The sequence below is a fragment of the Pagrus major genome, chromosome 13 (assembly GCF_040436345.1).
Source record: "Pagrus major chromosome 13, Pma_NU_1.0".
Lineage (NCBI taxonomy): Eukaryota > Metazoa > Chordata > Actinopteri > Spariformes > Sparidae > Pagrus > Pagrus major.
In genome coordinates, this window is record NC_133227.1 from 6,929,965 (window position 1) to 6,954,025 (window position 24,061).

The 24,061-nt window shown below is 41.3% G+C and overlaps 1 protein-coding gene across 1 annotated transcript; it reads right to left on the minus strand.

Annotated features, from left to right (window-relative positions):
- Positions 1–2,995: 2,995 nt before the first annotated feature.
- puraa (purine-rich element binding protein Aa) lies at positions 2,996–7,297 on the minus strand. The gene has a single exon (XM_073479057.1). It carries the CDS (start codon positions 7,253–7,255, stop codon positions 6,398–6,400), a length of 858 nt encoding a protein of 285 aa, XP_073335158.1. The 5' UTR covers positions 7,256–7,297; the 3' UTR covers positions 2,996–6,397.
- Between the last annotated feature and the right edge of the window lie 16,764 nt (positions 7,298–24,061).

Below are 24,061 nucleotides of genomic sequence, written 5' to 3' on the forward strand. Positions count from 1 at the left end.
TAGCGGCTCCATTTTAACATGGTCACTTTCAGCTTGTGAGAGAAAAAAATGGAACAGGGTCATAGCCCAGGGCAGCATGAGCCGGTTTCTCTAACAAGGGGATTGAAATGGACTCCTCCAATCACAGTGGGTAGTTAAACAATGGCTACCACATAAGCAGCACTTGGAGGGAAAGGAAGCTTGTCTCACACTGAGAACTATCACACTGGTGGAATACAGATTGGTGTCTGCTAAACACATTGTAGGGTGCGCAGAAGGAAAACCCAGGAAAAGGTGGAGATTGGACAGAGAAAGTACAAAGCCGAAGGGAGTTGTAAGAGAAGGGTAGAATTTGCTGAAGTACTCACAGTGGGATGTAGACAGCCGCTCCACAGCAGTGTGTGCTAACTAAGCTGAGAGAGTCAGAGCGCCTGTGGGTCCTCCTCGTCTTTGTGTGTGTGTGACTGGGCTGATGACATCACAGCATTCCATAATCTCTCTCCCTCCCTTTCTCTCTCTCTCTCTCTCTCTCTCCCTCTCTCTTCAACACACACACACACACACATACTATGACACACTGCATTTAAAAAAGGGGAAGAGAGCAATTCAGGAAGATGACCTCACACAATAAAAAAAGTTGTGTAAAAAAATAAAAGGAGTGGAAAATCGCTAAACCTAAACTTTGGAGCTCCTTTTCCAACAACCACAAAAATGGGACAGCATTAACTCCTGAATAGTTCTACAGTTTTTTAAAATTTCTTTTAAAATTTTTTCCACAGTTTGTGTTTACTCATTGCTTAAAGGTGCACTGTGTAGTTTTTGGGGGTGAAATTTTAATCAGAAGAGAAAGATCTTCAGTGACTGATTTTTTTCTGACCTTAAAGGACAACACAATTCCATTCTGTTTTACTTTCTTTATATGTGGCGGACCCTGCCATCATTCTAGCTTCACACAGTGTTCTGGGGACCTTATTTTCCACTTTGAACAGCTTGTTCATTCAGTTATCAAAAAATAGTTTGCATTATTACCTCATTAATACTGTAAATAATACAATTCTGAGTTTGAATTTCTTCTACAGAACTGCATAGTGCATCTTTAAATTACTTAACCATTGCTTAAATATCAACTAAGAAAAAGTAACAATTTTCATCCAGTCAGCTGATGTATGACACATTATTTGCAGACATGTTGTATTCGTATTTGCTTGTGTGTTCCTCCTACACGATATACATAGTTTTTTTTACTTAAAGGTGCAATACGTAAGGATTGGCCACCTTGAATTCATACTCCCAACATGCCACCAGAATAATTGCTAACCGTAGTCTTTTTATACATCCATGACTGTACAGTTACTGTTAGCTTGTTAGCTCTGCTAGTCGTGCAGCTAGTGAGCCGGGGAGTGTTGGTGTTTACAGGAGCTTCGGGCTGCTAGTAGAAGGAGGTTTTCAGGCCTGGGACTTGCTAATTAGCATGTCAGCTTCAGTAGATATCTCTTTAACACAAAACACAGACGTATTTGACAAAACATCTAAATTGTAATTTATTTAACATTCTGTTGATAATGCTTGATTTTTGCAAATTTAAATGACAGATATCTTGATATGATGAAGCTCAGTTAAACCGCCCATGTGCCTTGAGGCGTTTATTTAAGTAGATGTTTACCTTGCCTGTTGTTAACTCTACTACAGTGAAGCCAAAGGCATCTGTCTCATCTGGGAGCCCTCTCCCTTCTGTCTGAGTGTCATTTATAGGTAAAGAGTGTCCTCTAGTGGTCAAAGCTAGCGAAGCCTGCCATGAATTACGTCATCACCAAAGCCAGTGCTGAACTGCTTCAGAATAAAGCCCAAAATTACAAAACTGAATGAAGATGAATCCAACATTGGAGTAAAGGCAGCATTTCCAGATATATTGTGTAAAGCACAGCAACACCACATCACAAATTAACACACAAGCAGCCACTCATACAGGATTTTGTCCATTCCAGCAAGGCATTCATACTACTCAGTGCTGTCAGGGAGTGTTCAGGTGATGATGACCATGTTACAGCAACAATAAAATATGAATTTGATCAAGTGGTTCTCTCCCAGCTAGCACTTTGGCAGCTGGACCGGACTAAACCCGCTATTAATCTTTCCCAGCAGCATTCCTTTGAGCAATTACTGCCATTGTGCTGCCAATTAGCATGACTGACAAACACTCATGATCTCAAATCAAAGGATATCTGTAGTCTTTCATCAATGGAAGACATTGTGCTTTCACAAAGACTCTTCTTTAGATTAAATTCATCACCAGTTGAGACTTCCAAAGCCATGATGACCGAAACCAGTCCTCCAATACGTGGGCTGTTGGATGTGCTGCAAACTCTGAGTTGGCATCTGGGCTGGAGTCCATCTCGATCTAGTATGTGTCCTTCAGTTTTTTCAGCCTTCCTCCTGGCCAGCAGGGGGGCCAAGAGACCATCGTCTTCACAACAAAGCCCAGTCACACATATGTCCTGCAGAGATGCCTCTGAGCCTGTCCAGACTCATCCTTATATTGACCTTTTTCTAATGTGGTTTCTTCTGGAAGGTGGTCAGGGAGAAGGTACAGGACGCTCAAACGTTGTCACCCCTGGCAACATCTCCCCATGTCATCACTACTTGAGCACGTTTTAAGACGTAGAAACAAAACTGAGGTTGCTGATGATCTGGAGAAAGATAATCACACCATTTTATCAACATGCATTAAACCACACAAACTTGTCACTAGAAAATCATGTAACTAACTAAATAACTTCATAAGATTATGAATGAGTAGCAATAATAAGTGGTAGCAGTAGTAGTAGGAGCGATAAGGAGTACAGTTTCTACTCATATCAGAGGAAAAAATGTCATTTGCAACAGTTACAGAACTTAAAAAGACGTGCAGGTCTCGGCTTGTGATCAATACGCCCTCATTTCTTTAGTGTTACATTATATGAGCAGTAAAGCTCAAAGAAGAGCAATGATCGCATACAGATGATCACAAACTGCAAAGTCAGGATGATAAGAGAACAAAGTAACGCTTTATTTTACAGCCTGGTATAACACATACAGTACTTACGTAGAAACCTCTAAGAACTGATTCATCAGGTACTTGTCATTGCAAAGTTTGCATTTTAAAGGCTGTAAAATTAAGCTTTAGTAATTAGTATCATTGCAAATGTAGAGTCAGACATGGGAGACAACACTATCAAATTAAACATACTTTTCATCAGTGAATTGTAGACATTTTAGGGAAGTTGTTTTTTTGTTTTTTTTTTCCAACAAGAAATGAAACATAAAAAACACATACATTTTGAATGTAGATTTTCCCTCGTGGGTAAATTAAATTTATTTTTAAAATTTGTCAAATGTACATAAATTATATATTTAATGCATCAGAACCAAATGAGCAAATCAAATACCCTCTTTAAAAAAAAAAAAAAAAGAACCAACATAAGTGAGAAGAACGACATTCTTTGTTGAGATCATTTTAAACAAGTATTGGTCAGGCATTTCATTAACCTGGGAAAGCAAAGTGCTACACACAACAACCACTGAAGACAGTTCACCATACACCTTAATGAGGATTGGACTGAAGCACCTTTTCTTAGCTTAAAGCTAAAAATGGAGATTTCACTGATTTTTAAGTTTTCCTTTTCACAAAAACTCCATTGTGTGTTTATAGTCAACCTTCGACAACCCAGAAGCCAAGTTTACCATTTTCTTAAAGACAGGCGTACTTGCAGTAATGTTGTATTGCAAGTTAAAGTACGTAATGTGAACTGCTTGGCCCAACAGGCTGCTAAGACCTTGGTTTACTCTATTTTCCACTAGGATGGAGCTTTAAGTGCAAATAAAGGCATACAACTCCTTCATGAGAAATAAACATGGAATTCAGCCACATGCTTTCAAATAGTAATCATATATTTAATTGATATACATATATTGCCACCATTGGCACATACGATATTGCACACAGTGATGAAATGTTGCACAGAAAAAATAGATATATTTTTTGTGGGCGAAAACATTCCAAAATTACAAATAATGTGGAATAACGCTGAAAAGGTAAAACTACGTAAAACAAAAAACAAAACAAGACATGCTTGCTGCTCCCCATTAATTGAGCGACTTACAACTTACACAGAACTACCCAAGCCATAGAGCGAGCATTTCAAAAGGGGCTTGCTGACAAACATGTATATCATATCAGGCCGCTACCGATGTTCCCAATCAGCCCCTGCTCTCCCTGCTAATGCGCTTGGCTAGCAAAGAGCCAACTCTTCTGCATCATCTTGCATCTAGGTGACCACCCCCTTCCATGTTTACATGTAGGCCGATACCTGGATGGCTGGGGAATGGGGATGGCAATAGAGATAGGGAAGAAGGAAGGTAGCAGAAAAAAGTTAAGAATTCTGCTCCATATTTTACTTAAGAGTTTGTATCAAACTCTTTTAGCACCACGAGTCGTGCGCTAGCACACAAGGGGGCTGAGACACAAAAATGGAAGAAAGAGGAAACAATAACAAAAAGAAGCCAAACTGCGATCCAAAGCACCAGGCCAGCGTGTAAGCATGCGGAGTGTGTAAGGCACCAGGTTGTTTATATGCTGAAGAGGATGCTCCCAATCAGGTAACGTTTCGGCTATACCAGAGGCTCCAAAAATAGGTGGTCAAGGACAGTCTAGTTTGCTGGTTTCCAGTCAATCTAAACATGGGAGCAATCATTTAATTCAATGCTGAGGTAAATCTGACATTATCTGATTGTTGCCAGTTTCTCTGGAGTTTACTGACAGAGTTTATAAAACTGCTATCACACATCTATGAGATGCGACTGAACTGGTTAGGAACCAGTTGTTTTCCGTGTGGCAGCCCAAATATTTACAATTAGACCAAAACTGAATCTCATCACCCCCAGGTACATATTTGGGCTTACAAATCTAGAAGTAGAGCAATGAGTATGTATCCAAAGTAGCCCCACTGAACTTCACATCTTCAGGTCTTACACTTGTTGGGATGGGCACATCCATCGACACACACAACTGGAGTTTCACCGACAGGTGAAATGAACCCTCTTCACCGTGGCTTATCCAGGCGTGCTCCTCAGTGGCCCTCCTCATAGTGTGATGGTGATATTTTGATTACAGTTCGCAAGGTCACTCCTTTTACAATCACGTTTTGAAACACTACAACTACACCAAGCCTTTTGGATGGAAATCACTTGGTACTCAAACTTGAGATTCGTACACTATAGGCAGATAAAGATACATACGGAAGGGTCCTTGAGCCAATATTTTGGGAGACCAACGAAATCTATCTTAGTGCAGATTAACATGCAGCAACAGCACTCCTTGGCACCATTTGGGCTTTTATGAGAACAAGATCACAAAATGATTCCGTTTCGGATGTACTAACCAATAATGCTCTGCTGAATTTTGCCTCTTTCTTTTCAGACCACTGAGCCAATCAGCACAGTATGCGTAGGGTTTGTCTTGTTAAGTAATCTGCAATTCAGGCCATTTGCTACATGTTGTCACTGCATTTCCTCTATCAAATACACATTTAGTACCTTTAAAATGAACACATTGCATTAACAACGAGACACAAAGGTAGTCTATAATATATCCATCTGCATGGCAACAATTTCAACGGAAACAAAATTACAATATTAATATTTCTTTGAATGCCTCTGGCAAATGTCATCATGTCGAGATCCGCCGACCAGTTCAATAGATTTCATTTTTATGCAATGCATATTGCACAACAAATAGAGCACTTATTTCATTTCATGAAACTGCCTATATGTTCCTTTTATACTGCATGACATCTAACCAGTTTTTTTCCGAAGCAGGCCTAGCCCTCATATGATTTATGTGTAAACACATCTCTACTCACAGGTAAAGGTAAATAGGATGGCAAGTACATGTGACAACCTTTTACAAAGTTTTTTGAATTTTGGTTTTTAAAAATTAAAATCTCTGATTTGTGCTGAAGTCATTAGCTCACATGAAAAGGAAACGCTTTTTCCTCGGAACTCGGCAATAATTCCATTTGAACATTGCAAACACTTTTTTTACAATAGCTTTAACTGGTACAAAAGTTTTCTGTTAATAAGGGAAATAAACACTCAGTTCAATATTGTTTGTCAAGTAGGAAACAATGTTCAAATATAATGTTATTACTTTGTTTAGCAGCCTGTTACTGTATTAATGGTGGATAAGTGGGGTAACATCCAGCGATGAGTGACAACATGTCATAACTGTCAGGTTGTGGAGGTTTCTTATATTGTGGGTGATGCTCCCTTGGAGTTAAACCATTACAGTTAAATCTTTAGATTTCTTTCTTTATACAGTAGAGTTTTTAATTATATTTCTCTTGTTATTTTCATTACTTTTGCATCTTTTTTGCACTCTATATCAATCCTCGTCTCCATCGTCCGCCTGCATCTCCTCTTGTTGCTGCAGCTCGCATGCCCTTTTCTCCCGCTGCTTCTCCTGGATCTTCTTCATCTCCTCGGCATATTTACTGAAAGTATTCCCAAATTTGGACCACACTTTGTAGGGCACCGTAATTGAGTTGCGGTACGTTGGCTTCACCTCGCTTACCCTCATGAACACACCATACTTATTGGATCCGACGTCGAAGAAAAAGCGTTTGTTGTCCACAGTCAATGATGACCCTTCGGGCAACTCTGCAGGTTCGTCCTCTACACCGTAATCGTCAATAAGTTTAGCCAAAGCGTCACGAAACTCAATAAGTCCCTGGGCCGGCAGAGCGATCGTCTGGCCTTGCGTGGATCCCAAACCGGGCCCCCGGTTAACGGTCTGTCGAATCCTCAGGAACCGTCCCCTCTGGTTCTCTTTCAGATCCATATAGTATTTCCGATTTTCCCGGACCAAGAACTCGCTCTTGAGTGCTCGCCTGGGCTCGTCTTGTACCAGTCCCGGGTTGGACGGACCCAGCTGGGCATAATGTTCGATGAAGTCTCCCAAGTAGTCACGGAACTCGACCGCCACGGACATGGAGAGAGTGAGGCGGCTCTTGTTTCCACCGGCCCCGACTTCTGCTATCTTTAAGAAGCGGCCTTTCGCGTTCTGCTTAACGTCCAAATAGAAGCGTTTGTTTTGGATGTCAACCCGCTTCGACGCCAGCTCTTGAGTCTCATGCTGGAGCCCGGAAGCCGAGCCCGCCCCTCCTGTCGCTAGGTGCATGGGACCGAAGCCTGGGCCCGTGGCTGCTCCTCCCTGCTCACTTCCACTGTCTCTGTCCGCCATGATGCTGCCTGCCTGCCTTCTCCCTCTGTCTGCTGCAAAGCCACGGCCAGCCACAGCGAACGCCGGAGTTCTCGCGAGATCTACACAGAGAGGTATAAAGAGGCGAGAGGAGGGGGGGACGTTAATGCAGAGCGAGGATCCTGTTTTCTCCCGCAAGGTGTAATGTCATGAGCTGTCACTTATATCCGAAACGAAACCAGGCGGCTTTTCTTGGGAAATGTATCCACAACTGTCTGGTTAAGTTTCGGTTTGTCAGTGCAGCCTGCGACAGCGAGGCTAACTGGAAATACCCGAGCTTACCCTCTGATTTAAGGAGGGGTTAACACTTACTACTTCACCTTTTTTAGCCACTTCTCAAGTGTCTATGTGTAAGTTAAACGTGCTATGGTTGTTATTATTATTATTTTTATTTTTTAAACAAGTGAATTACAAATTACTGCTTATTTTAAGTGTAAGGGTTTTATGTATGGATCCAAAATTGGCCCAAACTCATTCATTTCTTATGATTGAAGTCATTAGAAAATCCTTTCATGGCAATTAAGTCTGATTCTTTCGCATTTCACGTTGTAGGCAACTCATCACCAAATTACATATAAATATATTTTTTTTCAACATATAACGACACTGTATTGGTAGACTAATAAATACTCAGACTAATCAATAGATATTTTATTTTATTTTATAACGGCACAGGATTCACAACAGGTCCTGGTTCAACCGCTCCGCCTTATACTTCACTTTAAGTTAGGCCTACTAACTAACAGCCCACACTGAACTGATACCGCAGTATATTTTATTTCAACGACTTATTTAAAAAAATATATGAAACGTCCCGTGTGAATAACGCAACGACTCTCTACTTGTTTTTAAAAATCATATTAGAATTTCTTCTCTCACAAATCACACTCAATTTTTTGCTCTCCTGACACAGCAAAGAAGTACAGTACTGCCGAGCCACGTCGGGGAAAATGGCACAGAGAGGCCGTTTGCCGTCTGTTAATGATGTCCGGGACGATATTTAAGGATGCAAATGTGACTTCACGGCATTGTGTCAGTGAGTTGACGTCGTGATCGCAAAGTTTGCCCATACTTACCTGTGGTTAGGATAAAAGGCCTTCATCAGTGGGTCCGTCTCAGGCTTCAGCAGAGGCGCGCTGTGCCTGTCACCACGAGCGCACTCACGAGAGGCACAAATGGAATAATGGCACTATTTTTAATCTTTGACCTTGGAGCGATTATCAAGCCAAGTTATTTCTGACTAGTTAAAGTCGTCTGATTTATGGCTCTAGTCCACACCTTATAACCAGGATAGATAGTCACCAGGCTATTTTCACTGCGTCCACAGCACCAGTCCTCACCCAGCTGCCCAAGCTTGGTCTAAAGGGAATGTTTCAGGTGACTATACCTGTTAACCGTTTAGCTGCACACATGGGGCCGCACACGTCAAGTAAAAGTCTAACAAGTAAAAAAAAAAAAAAAATCTGTGTTGGATAGGCCTGCAAATAATAGGCACAATTCGCTGTGATCTTTTGCTGCACTGTCAGATGTTTGGAGGCTACTGTCAATTTAAATGAGCAGACCCATGTTTAAATAGGCCTGGGCTGTTAGACCACAGAGGATTATGTGGTCTGTTGTTGAAATAGGCCTAACTGAAAAAAATGAATTGGTCTCACTCCTAGTTATGCGTTTATTTGTTCTAATAAAATAAAATAAAATAAAATAAAAAAACACACAAAATCAACATTTTAATAATCAACACAACCACATTTACCTGTTCTGGGTCACTTAGGCTAAGAGGCCTACTGTAATGCTGGCGAAACTTCCCCACAGTCATTAGTCTTCCCTCTCCTCCACCTGGAAACAAATCTGGTGGCGCACAATGCGCAGACTGTATGAAGCAGACATAAGCTACACACAGGCCTGCTCCCCCCCCCCCCCCCAATATGGCTTTAATTCGTTTGTGCCAATTGAGCATTTGCTCTGCATGAATCCCCGCACATTATTCCTGAGTGTTTAAATATTTCTCTCAAACAACTTTTGCATTGCTGGGGAATCATTTACTATGACAAAATAATAAATAAGGCTTTGTTTTATTCTGGAAATTGCTGAAATAATAGGCTCAAAATATATAACTCAGCCTTTCTTTTAAACGCCGAGCGGGGGTAATAATGTAGTCAATACAATCTAAAAATAAAATTTATATATTCATGAGATAATGCGGTAAAATGTCGGCATTAACATAAAATAAATTCACATATATTCAGCCCTGCGTTGTGAAACAGCCTATATGACTGTCCTGGATCACATTTTAAAGCACGCAGGCCTCCTTCAAACTTTTCGCTCGATATATTGTGAAGACTCGCCTATTTATGCGTGAAATGTCTGTAGGGGTTTAATGTTAATGTGCTTCTCAAAGTCTTAATAAAAAAGGATGGCCAGCAGATAAACTCTGTCTAAACTGGACTCTCTTTCAGCCAATAGTCGTTATTTACTTCCCAAATATTCAGTTTAAAAAAGAAGAGCGTTGATCCTTGAACTGTATTCAAACAAGCAAAACACCGAACATTATTCTGATAATGTTACGGGGGCCGATTATGTGATGATTTATTCATTTTTGTTCTTCTGGTTTTGTGATTTTTGTTGTGTTTTGTCTCTAGAAAAGGTTTCCCATTGACACAATTGTTAGAAACTATTTAATTTTCAACGTGGACGTTTCTTCAGTGTGGGCGGTCTGAAGGCCTGAGAGGAGTTCAGTAACACAAATAAAGTTCAGTAACACAAATAAAGTTCAATAAGACAAATAAAGTAGCCTCACCCAGAATCTAAAACACTGTTCCCAGATCTGTTCACATTAACACATGCATTTTTATTTATATTTAGTCAGAACTCTTGATTATTGTCACACAGTGAATTATAATTATTTGAAGATATATATTATTTTAAATATTTTTCCATGACAAATGTAACTTTGTGCTTGTACATAAATAAATTAAAAATACTGCATAACTTTTTGTAAATAATACAGCTTCACACAATTAAGTGATTGTGAAATATTTCTTAAATAACAGAACGGGCGGCTCTAGATTGTGAATGAGTCAGAATGCAGAAGAAAAGCAAAGGATAACTTATTATTTTCGATTTGTGGCAGTAAGTATCAGGCTAAAGAAATACAAAAATAAATTAAAAAATATTGTATGAGAGAGGTGGCATATTTAAATTAATTATTGATGATATAACAACAATGGGCCCTTAAACGCTGTAATAAACATGCTAAGAAATAAACGAGGAGCATTTATTGAAAATAAGAAGTTAAGAAATAACATCTAGGCACAAAGCAGACTGTTTCATTTGCTGTCTGCCTCTGTGTGAGGCGAGGAGAGCATGGCGGCCTAAAAGGGTTAGGCCTACCACAGCTAAGCTGATTTTCTCTTCTCTAACTTTTTTTCTTTTTTTAAAAGCCTGATTAAGATTTGCTGTATACACTCATATAAATATACCCTGCTGTTATTTCCCTCAAAGGTCGCCTGGCCTCCTGATCAGCTCCTCCCTTCTTGCCACACAAAAATCCAGTCATGTTTGGGGAAGTAAGAAAGGTGAGTAAATTATTAGTGATCTCAACAAGACAAGCCAACATTCACACAAGCAAAAATGTATTCAAAATAAATAATAAACACATGGCGATTTATTAAACTCATGGTATCATCTTGATGTTCAGTGTGACGGAGGCCTACAGGGGCCAGTTACGCAGACTTTTACGCATGTTATCCGTTTGGTTGGTTTGCCCTCACATGTCCATGCTTTTAACACATTTCATCGTCAGTCTGGTTGAATTTATTATATCCAAACTTTTAATTCTTGACATTATTTTTTTTTCATGTTATAGGCCTATGATCTTCACTCTTTTGTAAAGCGCTCTTTCCTTTATTTTTGCTTTCCTCGACCAGTTAGATGTTTGTGGTAAACACGAGTCCCTGTGCACGCAGATATAGGTAAGTTATTCCTATAAAACTGATTTAATCTCAAACAAGGTCTATTTTGAATTAAATATCAATTCAGCAGATATCTTGCGTTAGATGCAATATTACCTTTCCTCTTGGGCCCTCAATTGCCCATAAAAAAAAACTACATTTCATCTTTTTAATCCAAAATAAACCATAGACCAGACTGATTTATAGGATATACAGTACATGCACAGGCCCTGTCTCTGATCTGTGGTTTATGTCCACAAGACCGCCAGCAACTTGTCAATTTAATCATCAATCAGCTGGCCCACTTGGCCGATATATCACACCAATTTCTAAACATGAATATAAATCCACTTTTGTTCGGATGCCGAGGCCACGTCCGACGCAGACTCCAGCCTCAGAAAAAGTGTCGTCGCAGTTTGCAAAAGGCAGCCGCTGTGATCACCTCCCAAAGTTTTGCCCTACATCGCAACACAGGAATGCTGTGGCGCTGCTCCAAACGCAGCTCCATTATTATCTCCGATCGTTCCTATGCAGTATGTAATGCTTCTGTAAACTCTGCGAAGCGATGACATATGCTTGGCTGCACGTTAGGGGGAGAAAAAAAATGCTGCAGGACAGAAATCATCCGAGTGACATGTAAATAAAGCGTCATGAGAGCCCATAACGTACCTTACACCGCTCCGTGTGCGGGCGGAGGAGCGTCTTTAAAGCCTCTGAGGCGTGCGGCAGAAGACCCGACGGGGCGAGAGACGCATGTGAACACGCTCGGATGCCTTTATGACAGCGGCGGCGGCGGCGGCTGCTTCTGCTGGCTTCACAAGATGGACAAGGAACGGCGAGTCGTGGCACGGCGAGCGGCACACGCACAAGTTCAACGCCGCACGCTTTCACCTCTGATGTCAACACGCACTGTGGTGGGAAGTCAGCGAACCTGCGCCCTCCCTCGGTGTTAGCGGGGAATTGCAGCTTCTGCTGTATGGTGGTAACAGGTAGGGCAACAGTTTTTTTTTGCAACTGTACTGAAGGGCAGGGGGTAAATAAGTATGATGGGTACAGTCTTTGAGTCGACGTCATGACCTTTACTTACTTTCACAGTGTCGCCCATGCGCATTTCCCCCCGCGCGTCTATTTTGTGTTGGTGTGCAGTGTGTCCATGCAAAACCACATTGGCAGCTCTTGTTGCGAGAAAGAGGCCTTCACTTCACACACTGATGGATGATTTCATGCACTCTCGTCCTACATCAGCGACCTAAAGGCCTAATTTACAGGCCTGGTAAAGTTTCAGCACCACGGAGAGCTGCCAGGTCTCTGTCCGGTCTGCAGGGCACGCACACACCCGGCAGCAGAGTCAACGTGTGTGTGTGTGTGTGTGTGTGTGTGTGTGTGTGTGTGTGTGTGTGTGTGTGTGTGTTGAACATGCACAGATCCGTAAAGTTTATTCTAAGACTCATGTGCTCCATGTTTTGGCACACTTCAATATAAACACGTTTCATTAAACTGTGCAGGCGTCTGATAAAATAGTTCACTTTCAGTCCACCGTGAAATATATGCAACTGGACAGAGATTCAGATTTGTGAGGCTGTTTGATCTACAGCAGCATTTACAGCATGTGTCAAACTGTTCATAAACACACTGCCGTCAGCAGATGTCGCTCTTTGTGAACACTGTCGGTACAACATCCTGCATCCGCATTTCTATTTGGCGTTTAGGCGAAACCAAACCGAACCATCACTATGATAACTTGACCAAACACCATCACTGGTGACACCAAAAAAAAAAAAAAACGTGTGAATGTTCATTTGTCAGTGTGTCTCTCGGCCAGATTGTCACGGTGCCCCCCCTCGTTATCACGTAAATACATTTAATTATATATATTTATTTTTAACAAATATACAGGAGCATGCTTTGACTGGATTTCCTCCTTCTGGGGTGATTGAAATAGTTCTCCTCTGCTCTGGAGCCCAATATTGCAGCTGTTACAGCTGTATGGATTTAATGCGGTGCTTCAACATCAGTTTTTTTTTTTTTTTTTAGAGGCAGAGCAGCGAATGTGACCTGAATGCAGGGCATGACTTAATGGGATGAGACGCAAAACTCATTCAAAACAGTCTCTTGAAGAATCTGAAACGCTTTCGCAGCCTTAGTCATCGCAGCCATATGATTTTTCTAGGCCCACCGGACTATATGCGGCTGCATTTTCTACCCTGAATCTATTTCTTTTTTCTTTTTTTTCTTTCTTTTTTTTCTTTTTTTTTTTTCGTTTGGAGTGATGCCTTGGCTACAGTAAGATGCGATTTTGAGGAGGGACAATCATGGATGTAGGATTCCGTTTGTTTCATTATAAACGTGAGATCGCCGCTGATAAAACACCATGGAGTGATTGACATACAGTAACTGGGTTTTGGGAGTGAGGAGATCGACCCTTTGGTCCGTCGGTTGCCTGTATCTCAGTGCTCCAATCCTGCGTTTTTGTTGACGGAGCCCCTTGGCAATCGGCATTATTTTCTCTCCGTCTGTGGCTAGTGGGGGAGGCGGAGAGAGAGCCGCGGTGGAAGGCGGCGTATTAGCGTTATAGCTGCCGACCACAAATACTCTTTTTATTTTTTGGGAATGAAACGTGGCTTATGTTCTGCGAGCGGACTACCAAACTTGTGCTTCACTGCAGCATTTTGCGTCTTTTGCCTCCGCTGCAGATGATACAGAAAACCATCATAGCGGTACCCCACCACTGCAATTTTTGGGCAAAGATAAGAGTGGCGTCGTCTTGCAGTTAAGGCTACTATGGCAGCATAGGGGGCACATCTTCTGGATGGGGAGAATCCGCCGATTCCTTGCTTAGCCTGTCTACAATGCCTTATTATTAGCAGAAAAGCAGTGACTGGATTTGAATCCCAGCATCGCCCCGCGGTTTCCCCCCGTTTCAAAGCTGCTGTTTACCCATTGAAAATCACTCGAAAAAGCAGCGGATCCCGATGGCATGGACACTTATGCAAGGTCTGCCGCGCTGCCGTGCTACTGGAGCCTACTTGCTGTCTCTTCATTCAACCCAGCTCCATCGCCATCGCCCCGCAGCCGAGAGAGCCCTGCCGCAACGCGACCAGCGACCACCGAGCCAAAGCAGGCGGCATGAGGCTTGATTCAGTACATTTATCCATGCTGGTCATCGGGGTCTCATTCGCCTGCTACTCCCCGAGTTTGAATTCCCTGCAGGACCAGGCTTACAAATCCGCCGTGGTGATCGAGGGCAAGGTGCAGTCTACGCCTGTGAACGTCTCCGCGGAGCCGTACCGTGTGAATGTCAAAGTGCTGGATGTTTGGCCCCTGAACAGCGGGGGTCTGGAGCGAGAGCAGCTCGTCACCGTGGGGGAATTTGGATCCGAGGCTCCGTGCACCAAAGTGAAGAAGAACCACAAGTACATTTTTTTCATGGACCCCACTGACGAGCCCTTGGTTTTCAAGGCATCGTTTGCGCCTCTGGACACGAGTGGAAAGAACCTAAAAAAGGATGTTGGGAAGATCTTGTGTGAGGACTGCGGTAAGTTAATGTATTGTGGATTACCGGTGAAGTCCAACCCGGAAGAATGAACGCTTCTGTTAACAGCCCCCCATGGCTGAGGGCTTTTTTTTTTTGCTAACAGGCACTCCGGTGAATTGTGGTTATCGCGGCCACAGCATGGTTTGGAGTCAGTGGGTACCAGATAGGTGCCTAAGGGGCGTCTATGCAGCAATTTTCGACAACTCTCGCAGGCTCCCATAGCCCACATGATCAATCAAACTCTCTTTCTCTCTTTCTCTCTCCCATTCTCTCCCCCCTGAACTGCATCAGACATGCGCCTCGCACTGTTGCTTATGAGGAATTGCAGTTTGTGTGTATTGAACTATCTGCATCCTGCCAGCCCGCATTACACTTTAAACCTCCAGCCACCTTTTAGTGCGTCTTTTACGCCACCCCAGGTGTCCATGTGTAGATGTTTGCTTTAAAAATGTCGCGGCCTCTCATGCGAACGTCGAGCACATGCATTTCATGGACCCGGTACAGTTTCAGGACCAGGGACAGCGGCCTGTATCACCGGTGTCACGTGTGGGGAAATCAGGCTGCCCTAAGCAAAGTGGTTCCTAGGCTATATTTAGGCTCCCGCCCTGCTTTAATGCTTTAATACCCCCCACACTGTGACATAGCCTGTCGTAGTGCAAGTCCTGTGTGGAGCTACACATGCACCTTCAGAGCAGGAAGTGGGCCGGCAGTGGGTGTTGTAGTTCTAACACGGAATCGACGGGTTTGTTTTTGGAAATATCAGACCACCAACTTTACTATACCCAAGTATATTTTTAGGGTTTTCTCTTTTTCCTTTAGATTCAAGCAGTTCAGGAATGGAATTTGGTCAGTAGATGTCGCCCTTTGGGAGTCATTTTAAAGCCAACATTAGACACATTTTTATCTGGAGTAATTCATTATTTCTATTCAAGCATATTTAGAGTATGTTAGTCGATATACAAGCTCTGTGTCTCCCACATGGCTTGCTGTAAGTTTTCTACAAATGAAATTCAACTCTGATTTCTCATTTGCTGATCATTTGGAAGTTGTAGCATACAGGTGCTGATGCAGACACACATTTGTATTTAAAATGTGAATTGTGAATATCATAAGTTATGGGGCTGGAGTTACTTGTCAACAGCTGAAATGCCACACATAGTTATTTATTTATTTTTTTGCTCTTCGTCAAGTGTAAACTGAGCCTCTACTAGTTTAATTATAAAGTAGTGTCGATGTCTGCAACTGGATCTCAAACACCTCTCAGTGCTCGTCATGGAGCCACTCCTTCACCTGGGTTGACAGTTTCTTTCTCATGCTGCTCAGCCTGCAACAGATCTTCCATACTTTGAATGTTTTTAGACAATTAGAGCATAAGTCACATATATAATTTAAAAAATATATGATAAGGTAGAACTTTATTAATCCTGAAGGAACTTCTTGTGCCAGAGATTGCACCAAAAAGATTTACAGTAACAACCAGCGGGTTCCCGGGTCAGGGTCACACACTGGGCCCAGTTTAAGAGTTTAGAGTATTAAATATTTGTGAAATATACAAAATATAAAGTGTTTAAGGAGTAAATGCAAAAAACGGTGCCAATAGAATAACAATGGAAGTAAGATAAGTTAAGTATAAGTAATAATAAACTAAAATAGAAAAAGTAGTTTTGTCAGTGATATTAAAAGGCAGTAAAAAGTAGTCATATTTCACCTGATAATCAACATAATAGTGAACATGGTCTATAATCTTTATTGTCATCGTATGGTACATTTGTACTTCCACTCAAGTGTTGTGGCCTAGAACATGATGTGTGCCCTGTACTGCCGTCTTCCTAAATCCTCTTAGCCTGTACTCGTGAGACACGAATGCTGCCCTCTCGTCTTGATTTTACCACACTCACTCTGGCTTTTAAACTCATCATCCCATTAGAGACACAACACAAAATGGACCTTATTACCTCTCGAGGTCCTCGAACAGCCCAAACATCCCCCGTCGATTATTCTGCCACTTAGCAAAGCTCGTCGGTGACGTGATCAAACGGGCTCGGCCTCCTCACTGTGTTACCTGAGAGAGCTGCCACGCCCGCTTCCTGGGCCTCTGTACCTCTCTTTGATTTAAAGTACCCAACAACATAGCCATTGTAATTGAGGGCCTTCTTACTCAGCGTAATTGATCTCATCACTGTTTCTACTCTGACCCTGCCTCCTCCTCAGTCATGCCATTTTCAACGTTGTCTTTCATGCAGACAGATAAACAGTCAGTCCCTTGACATCGTCTTGTCCCTTTGAGCTCTCTCCTTAATTCAGCAGGGATCAACAATGACTGCTTCTTTCCTTCAGATCGAGCTCCCTAACTCCGTATCAGTGCATCTCTATTATAGGCCATTATGTGCTGGACTTGAACCTTGAACCGGTGCATAAGCAGCTTTGTTTGGGCCCAAACAATTGATTACACACACCTCAAACTTGCCTTGAATCCCTTTCGTGCACAAGCTCCCAAGTGTGTGAATCAGGGGACGTACACACTGTACAGCTTTCAAAGTGATGCAGTTGTTGTCTTCCGGTTCCTAAGGGCTGCCTGAAAAACATGCTACCTACGGCGCTTACCACCTGCACACCTTCATCAGGACTCAGTCAGCTGGGAGCTCTGGGTTTCCTGCCAAAGTAGAAAAGACAAAAACACACCAAGAAATACTGTTCTCCTGATATAGATTACAGTAAACATATGCAAACACAGGCTCATGTTAAGCTATCAAATCTGTCCCTCATGTTTGCTGCCAGTGTCTCAAGCAGATCATGTTGTATCTGACTGGAACTGCAACATAGTCTCTGTCATTATTGTACTGTAATGAAAGGAAAGAGCTGGTAAGTCAGCAAGTATTCCAATTTATTGACTCACATGTGTGGCTCACATTTGATCCAGGCTTATACATATTTGACATACTTTTTCACAGAATCAGGAAAGTCACAGTGGGCCATATGCAGCATGACTGCAATCACCTGAAACGACATTATAAAACCCTGCGACCTATTCCTCAGTGCACACTATTTACTCCTCATGCTTAGCTTGTTGAGTATATGTTGCTGAGCTTGTATGGATGTACTGAACCAGGAGGCTGCTTAGCATATCATGATTATCTTCTGTTACCAAACTCTGTTGATCTTGTGCTGTATTATATACTACTAGAGCAGTGCCTGTTTTTACACATGCTGCTCGGCACAGATTATCTGGCAATGTGAGGGTTTCACGGATCCAGTCTTAATATTTACAACTCTGAATGATTACATTGGTACCAGGGTTCGAGTTATAATCTGAGCTTTGTGGGCGTTTCTAAAATAACTAACCTTAAGCCTAACGTTAGGGTGAAAATAGATAAATAGGATAATAGCTGAACAGGCGTGTTCTCAGATATTTTACAAAAAGAAATAAATATCTTCATGTATAACATTTGCCGAATGAGCAAGAAGGCCTAAATAGTTTACAACATTTCATCTTTTATGGGATTCTGGTGACTTTTCCACTTTGTTCTTCAAAGTAACTAATATTAGTAACTGTTTACCGGATTTGTAAAATTACTGTCATACTATATTCTTTATTAATTTGGTGTAAATGGTGAAATCAGTTGAGACAGTGTGTTCAAACAGCTGCTGGGAGGTATGACGTACTCGTACAGGAAGCAGACGATGCACTTTAAACACGGCAGGCTTTTACAGAGATGCTGCAATAAACTGACACTTTTTACAAGGAAAGAAACAACTTAATGTATTGTATTTAATGCAGATTTTACAAGAAGGCACCAATTATTTAAACTTTGCCATAGCTGTTTCACAGAGTTTGTTAAGTTTCTCCTCATGATGCAACAACTCTTAAAATCATGCGATTTGTAAGGGAGTCTGGGATATTGCCATTACTAGTGACGTCACATCATTGCTTAGTCTATGTCCACACACACAGCAGACCACTTCTTGCAACAATTGTGTAAAGTAGATCGAAACAACAGTTATTTAACTTAAAAAAGAAAAGTATGACAGTGCACTCCCCAGAGACAGAGACTACAGTAGTGGTCATTGCTAACGCTAGCTAGCTAACATAAGTTCTGTACAGTATGCTGGCCTCATACTGTAGATCTCAGCCATTCTTATGTCATCGTAAAAGTAAAGTAAAAATGTAAAGTAAAATGTTTTTAAGGAAAAGAGATCATCTTTCAACAAGCCCTGCAGATAAATTATTTTTAAAAAATGATTTGTCTCAATAAAAAGACTTTATCAATGTGACCTTTAAAATCTCAACTCCAGTTCTCGCTAAAGAATAGAAAACCCATGTTGACCGCTTCTCTCCACTCATTCAGAATTGTTTAACCTTATTCTTTTGTTTTTTTTCTCACTGTAACGCCTTACTACAGCAACCAAACTAATCTCTATTTTGTTTACGTCTGCTTCCCCATGAAATCACGCAAGTGGTCTCGCGTGCGCCAAGCTTTAGTGCTGCACAGTTCGCTGTTCATTCAAAATGTATTCATATTGAACTGTGTGTCCAAATTGCACCAAACTTGACACTACACTAATTTGGGTCCTCAGCAAAAAACCTGCCAAGTGTGAAGTAGAAGTCCTTGAAATATGCGAACCACACGGACAGACAGAGACACCTTGCTTTATGGTTGGATGTGCTTTTTTTTAATCAATTGAAGGTATGAGCTGAGATGACACAATAGAAAATAACATCTACCTTAATGAGAGTGGATATGTTTTCAGTTGGATTGGAGTCTGACATTGCTGTAACTAGAGCTGTAATTTCAAGTACGACACATCTGCTTTTTAGCTCTTACTGTTTAGCATAACAATAGTGTTTTTTGTCCTTCATGGCTCAGCCTAAATCAAAAGTCTGTACAATGAAACAAATGTGGTAAACGAGGCCCCTAGCTTTTTGTCTATCCATAGACCCCAGTGGAGGAGACCTACATAATTGCATTGTGTGTGTGCATGTGTGTGGGTGGATGCAGACTGGCGGGAGCATTGTATCAGTAAAAGACAAAAAGCTGCAACAAAAAAAGGTCATCTGAGTTGAGGAGTAACACATCACCCTAAAACCGCCGTAATGCTTGTAATTAACAAACGTCAGATCATTCTCACTCTTGTGAGTATTTATTGCTCGTTAAGCCCGTTTATATCTCCGAAGTAATAAATGTTACATTGTTGTTGCGAATGCACAGCCCGTCACTAATGTGTCACTGTGAAGTCCCACTGTATGCAGGTCGCAGCTGCTGCATTGAGGTGGTAGACGGGCAGAATTGTGCCCCGAGCGATGCATCTTTCTGTGAATTGAGAGTTCCTTAGAAGAGCTAGACATAGAAAATGAGTGACAGCTGCTGATGGCTACTGGGTTCTGCTCTTTAGTCCCACAAGTTTGTCTGGCGGCCGTATGAACCAGCAAGCATCTACAGGTTGGTCATTACATCCTAGTAGTACCTTCAAGGGCAATTTAGCAAACAGTTGATTGTGACAAAGGTGCTCATTTACTGTATTCCACCGCTGAGATTATAGTCGTGTACAGGATGTGTGTTTGTTGAGATAAGAATGATTGAGGTGTTTTCAACTGTCAGTGCTGTAGTGTCTGTAGTCCAGGGCAGAGGTACAGGCTAATGAGATTGACCAGATGGAAGCATGGACTGGGGACTGTTTTCTATGTTCACTGGGTCATTTATGTAGACTTTCCGCCCCACTGAATCTCCGCTCGGCTGGTCCGCTCTGTCAAGCTTGATGTATATTTATAAGATGTGTGAAAAAAAGTGCATGGCCATTCTCGGTAATTGGCCCCTCATTTTCCTCTCCTATTAGACACTTTCTCACAATCACTCCGATTTGTACTCTACATTTCTAAAGACATCATTTTACAAGCTATTATGACAGAGTGAGCATATTAGGTCTCTGTCTTCTGTGTCTACACAAGTCACAATTGTGCAGCGACAGAGTCTAGGTTAACCGATTCAGGTCATGGTTGGTACACAGCTGTTACAAAACAGATGTGTCGATGAGAGTAAGTATTGCGCTTAAATTGTTCCAGTCACCGCTTAAAAATATCCAGTCTGGAGCATTTCATCAGGTGGTGTTTGTGGTTGTTGCTTCCCAGTGTTAAGCTACAACATGTGGCACCTCTGTCTTAAGTTTTACCATAGATGAAAATAATCAACTATATATTTGTATAACAGGGATAACAGTTGTGAAATTAAGTAATTAGCAGAGACGTAATCGCCACAGTTTAGTACTGCTCTGTAAGCCAATATTTTGTTCTGTTCACTAATGTGCCAGTTGATTAATTAAATTGGTGAAGCTCTTCGAATGAAGCATGTATTTGGAGGAAATATGAGTGATACAGGAGTGAGTAATTATAATTCCTCTTCTGCTCCAACTTTGGTCTTCTCAATATTTGGTTAAAAGCAGCAGTTCTTTCAAATTGTATCAGTCCAGGCTTTATTCACATTATCTATCTAAAAAATCTGAATTTTCTGAATCATATTTTCTTAACTAGACTTTTGATATTGTAGTATAATTGCTGCTGAGTGTGATTTTTCCTACTTTTTTTTATGTAAGCAGATACATAAACAAGTGCAGATGCTATACAGTCCCATAGCGCTGAGCTACTGTGTGTGTGCAGCATCTACTGCTGCTGTGCAGTTAATACAGCCCTGCAATAATCAGGGTTAAGCCATGGTGTGTATTGTTAAGAGGATCTGGTCTGCTGTAGAGCTATCAGTTAGTTAAGCTGTCTGTCACTGTCATTACACACTAACCTGTGAGCCGGAACATTATGCTGGCACGCCCAACATACATTAATACACTCTAGGCTTTTGTGCAAGAATACCGTTGATAGCTCAGTGTAGTTCTTAGTGAAAGTAAGTGTTCCTCCGTTATTATTTTTCCACTCGTAATTTTGGAGTTGTACCTCCAAAGCCTTCACAACAACTGAGTGGCTTATAAGAATATGCTGATGAATCTTGCATACTGCCGGAATAACTCATCTTCTTTGTTTGATTTGTTGAATGTAGTTAAAAACAAGCTAATGACGTCTTTGGCATGTAAAAGTATTTACAAATGAGGAAAATTAACAGTTAAATTGTTTTGAAACATGATACGGTCATCATTAGTAAAGAGCTTTGGCCCCGGTTAACCTTTCTTTAGTTACAGGCTAACACTGTGCTAGCTAAAAGCCAGCACAAAAACTCTAAATACCCAGTGTTAGATTTACAAATACAATTAGTATCAAGAATTTAGGATAAAGCAATATAGAATGCAATGCTAGGTGATGAGGAACAACACATCAAGCTGACGAACACATCCGCCTGACATATCTCAGTTATTCAGGTCACCAGTTAGTCAAGTCTGAAGAAGCGTTTCTGGATGACAAAGCGTCATCAAGAATATGAAGCCAGTTGCCTTTGACTTAGCCCTTTCAGGTATGTGTTAGCAAACCATAGCCATTTACATCCAGCTAACACAGAGCAATATTAGCATTCATTTTGACATGTGTTTCTGGCCACTATTTGAATGTAAGTCCAATAGTCATTATACTTGTATGTTTGTTTCAGTTTAAGTTTGGAGTTTTTGGTTAGCTAAGTGGTTCTTAGCTAGCTAGTCGCTAACTTTGTCTGTCTGCCAATTTGTGCTGCGCAGGTGGCATGCATTTGGTATATTGAACCTATTTTTGTAAGAACAGCTGCCCGATGCTATACAAGCAGTAAAGTGGACCACTTATATGAAAATGTATTTTGTATCAAACCCTCAGAAGTTCATGGATTGTTAGCCTTTAGCAATACTCAGGCCCTTAGATACTTTATGACAGCCAATGTAAAATATCTCATGGAGCCAGACCTCTTTTTTTATTAAGCTCATAATGGTTTTGGGAATTTATGATGGTTGCCAACTCATTCTCACAATTCATGTCCAGCAGTATCCCACGTTACCTCTTGAAATATCCCTCTCAAGTTTTATGAAGATTCCCAGTTAGTTGCCAGTAAGTCAGGTCTAAAGACGCATTTTTGGATGACAAAGCGTCCTCAAGAATCCAGTCGCCTTGACTTAGCACTTTTATGCTACGCTTTTATATGTGTTAGCAAACAGTAGCCACATCCAGCTAACAAGGAGCAACATTAGCATTCATTTTGACCTGAGTCTCTGGTCACCTTTTAAATGCAAGTCCAATGCTAATGCTAATGTTGCTAATTATTCTTGTACGTTTGTTTTGGTGTAAGTTTTGTTTTTTTATTAGCTACTAAGTGGTCCTTAGCTGGCAGGTCACTTGCTTTGTCTGTCTGCCAGTTTGTGCTGAACAGGCGGTGTAAGCTATATTTATTTTACATTTCAGTGATATGAAAATGGATTTTGCATCAAACCCTTAAAAGATTATTAGCCATTAGCAACATACTTACATACTTAGATGCTACACTTTATGACAGCTAATTTCAAATATTTCATGTAGCAAGACCTCTGTCTTATTAAGTTGATGTGGTTATGGAGTTGCTTATAGTCTTGCCAACTCATTGCCAATCGAATCATGTCCACCAGCAGTATTAACTATGTGCAGCTCACTGGCTTCCCACTTCACCTGATGAAATATCTGTCTTGAGTTTGTCCAGAGTGACAGTGGACCTTTCTCAATGTGTACAGTCTGACCGAACAAAAGTTTGCTCTGCGTTACTTTAAACTATAAGCCAGGGGAACTGCTCACCTAAATGGAATGCAGCCTTTATTAAGGTTATTAGTTACACAAAATGTCTGCCTCGAGAGAGTCTAATCAGCTTGGCTGGCATCTCACAGTATCAAGACCTCAGACCAATATATCCAGAATGTGATCATGAGCATGCAAGGGTCACAAGGTTCCTAAAAACCCATGTGAATGTCCAAATTTGAGAAAATTATGCAAAAAGTAATAAAATAAAATAGAGAGGTTTACTATGGAAAAAGCATTGAATGCACTTTTTTTAAACATTATATTGCACATAGTTCATATTGAGTTGAAGGGATTGCAACAACAGGAACTGTGTGCATTAAGATTTTTAAGGTCACACTCCAAAAATACTTGGAATAAAAGTTGTGTTTTGATAGACTACAGTCAACCAAAAACCTTGGATTATACTTTAAATACTCTTATCACAACAAACTGATCCACTTCTGATGAAAAACAACTCCCTTTGATGAGCCACAGGGCTGTTTATGACAGCTCTGGACATGAAGCAACACTGAGTTGTTATCACTTCCTAATGCCGCTCTAATGTCCTGCACCACAGAACTAAAGCACTAGCAGCCATCATG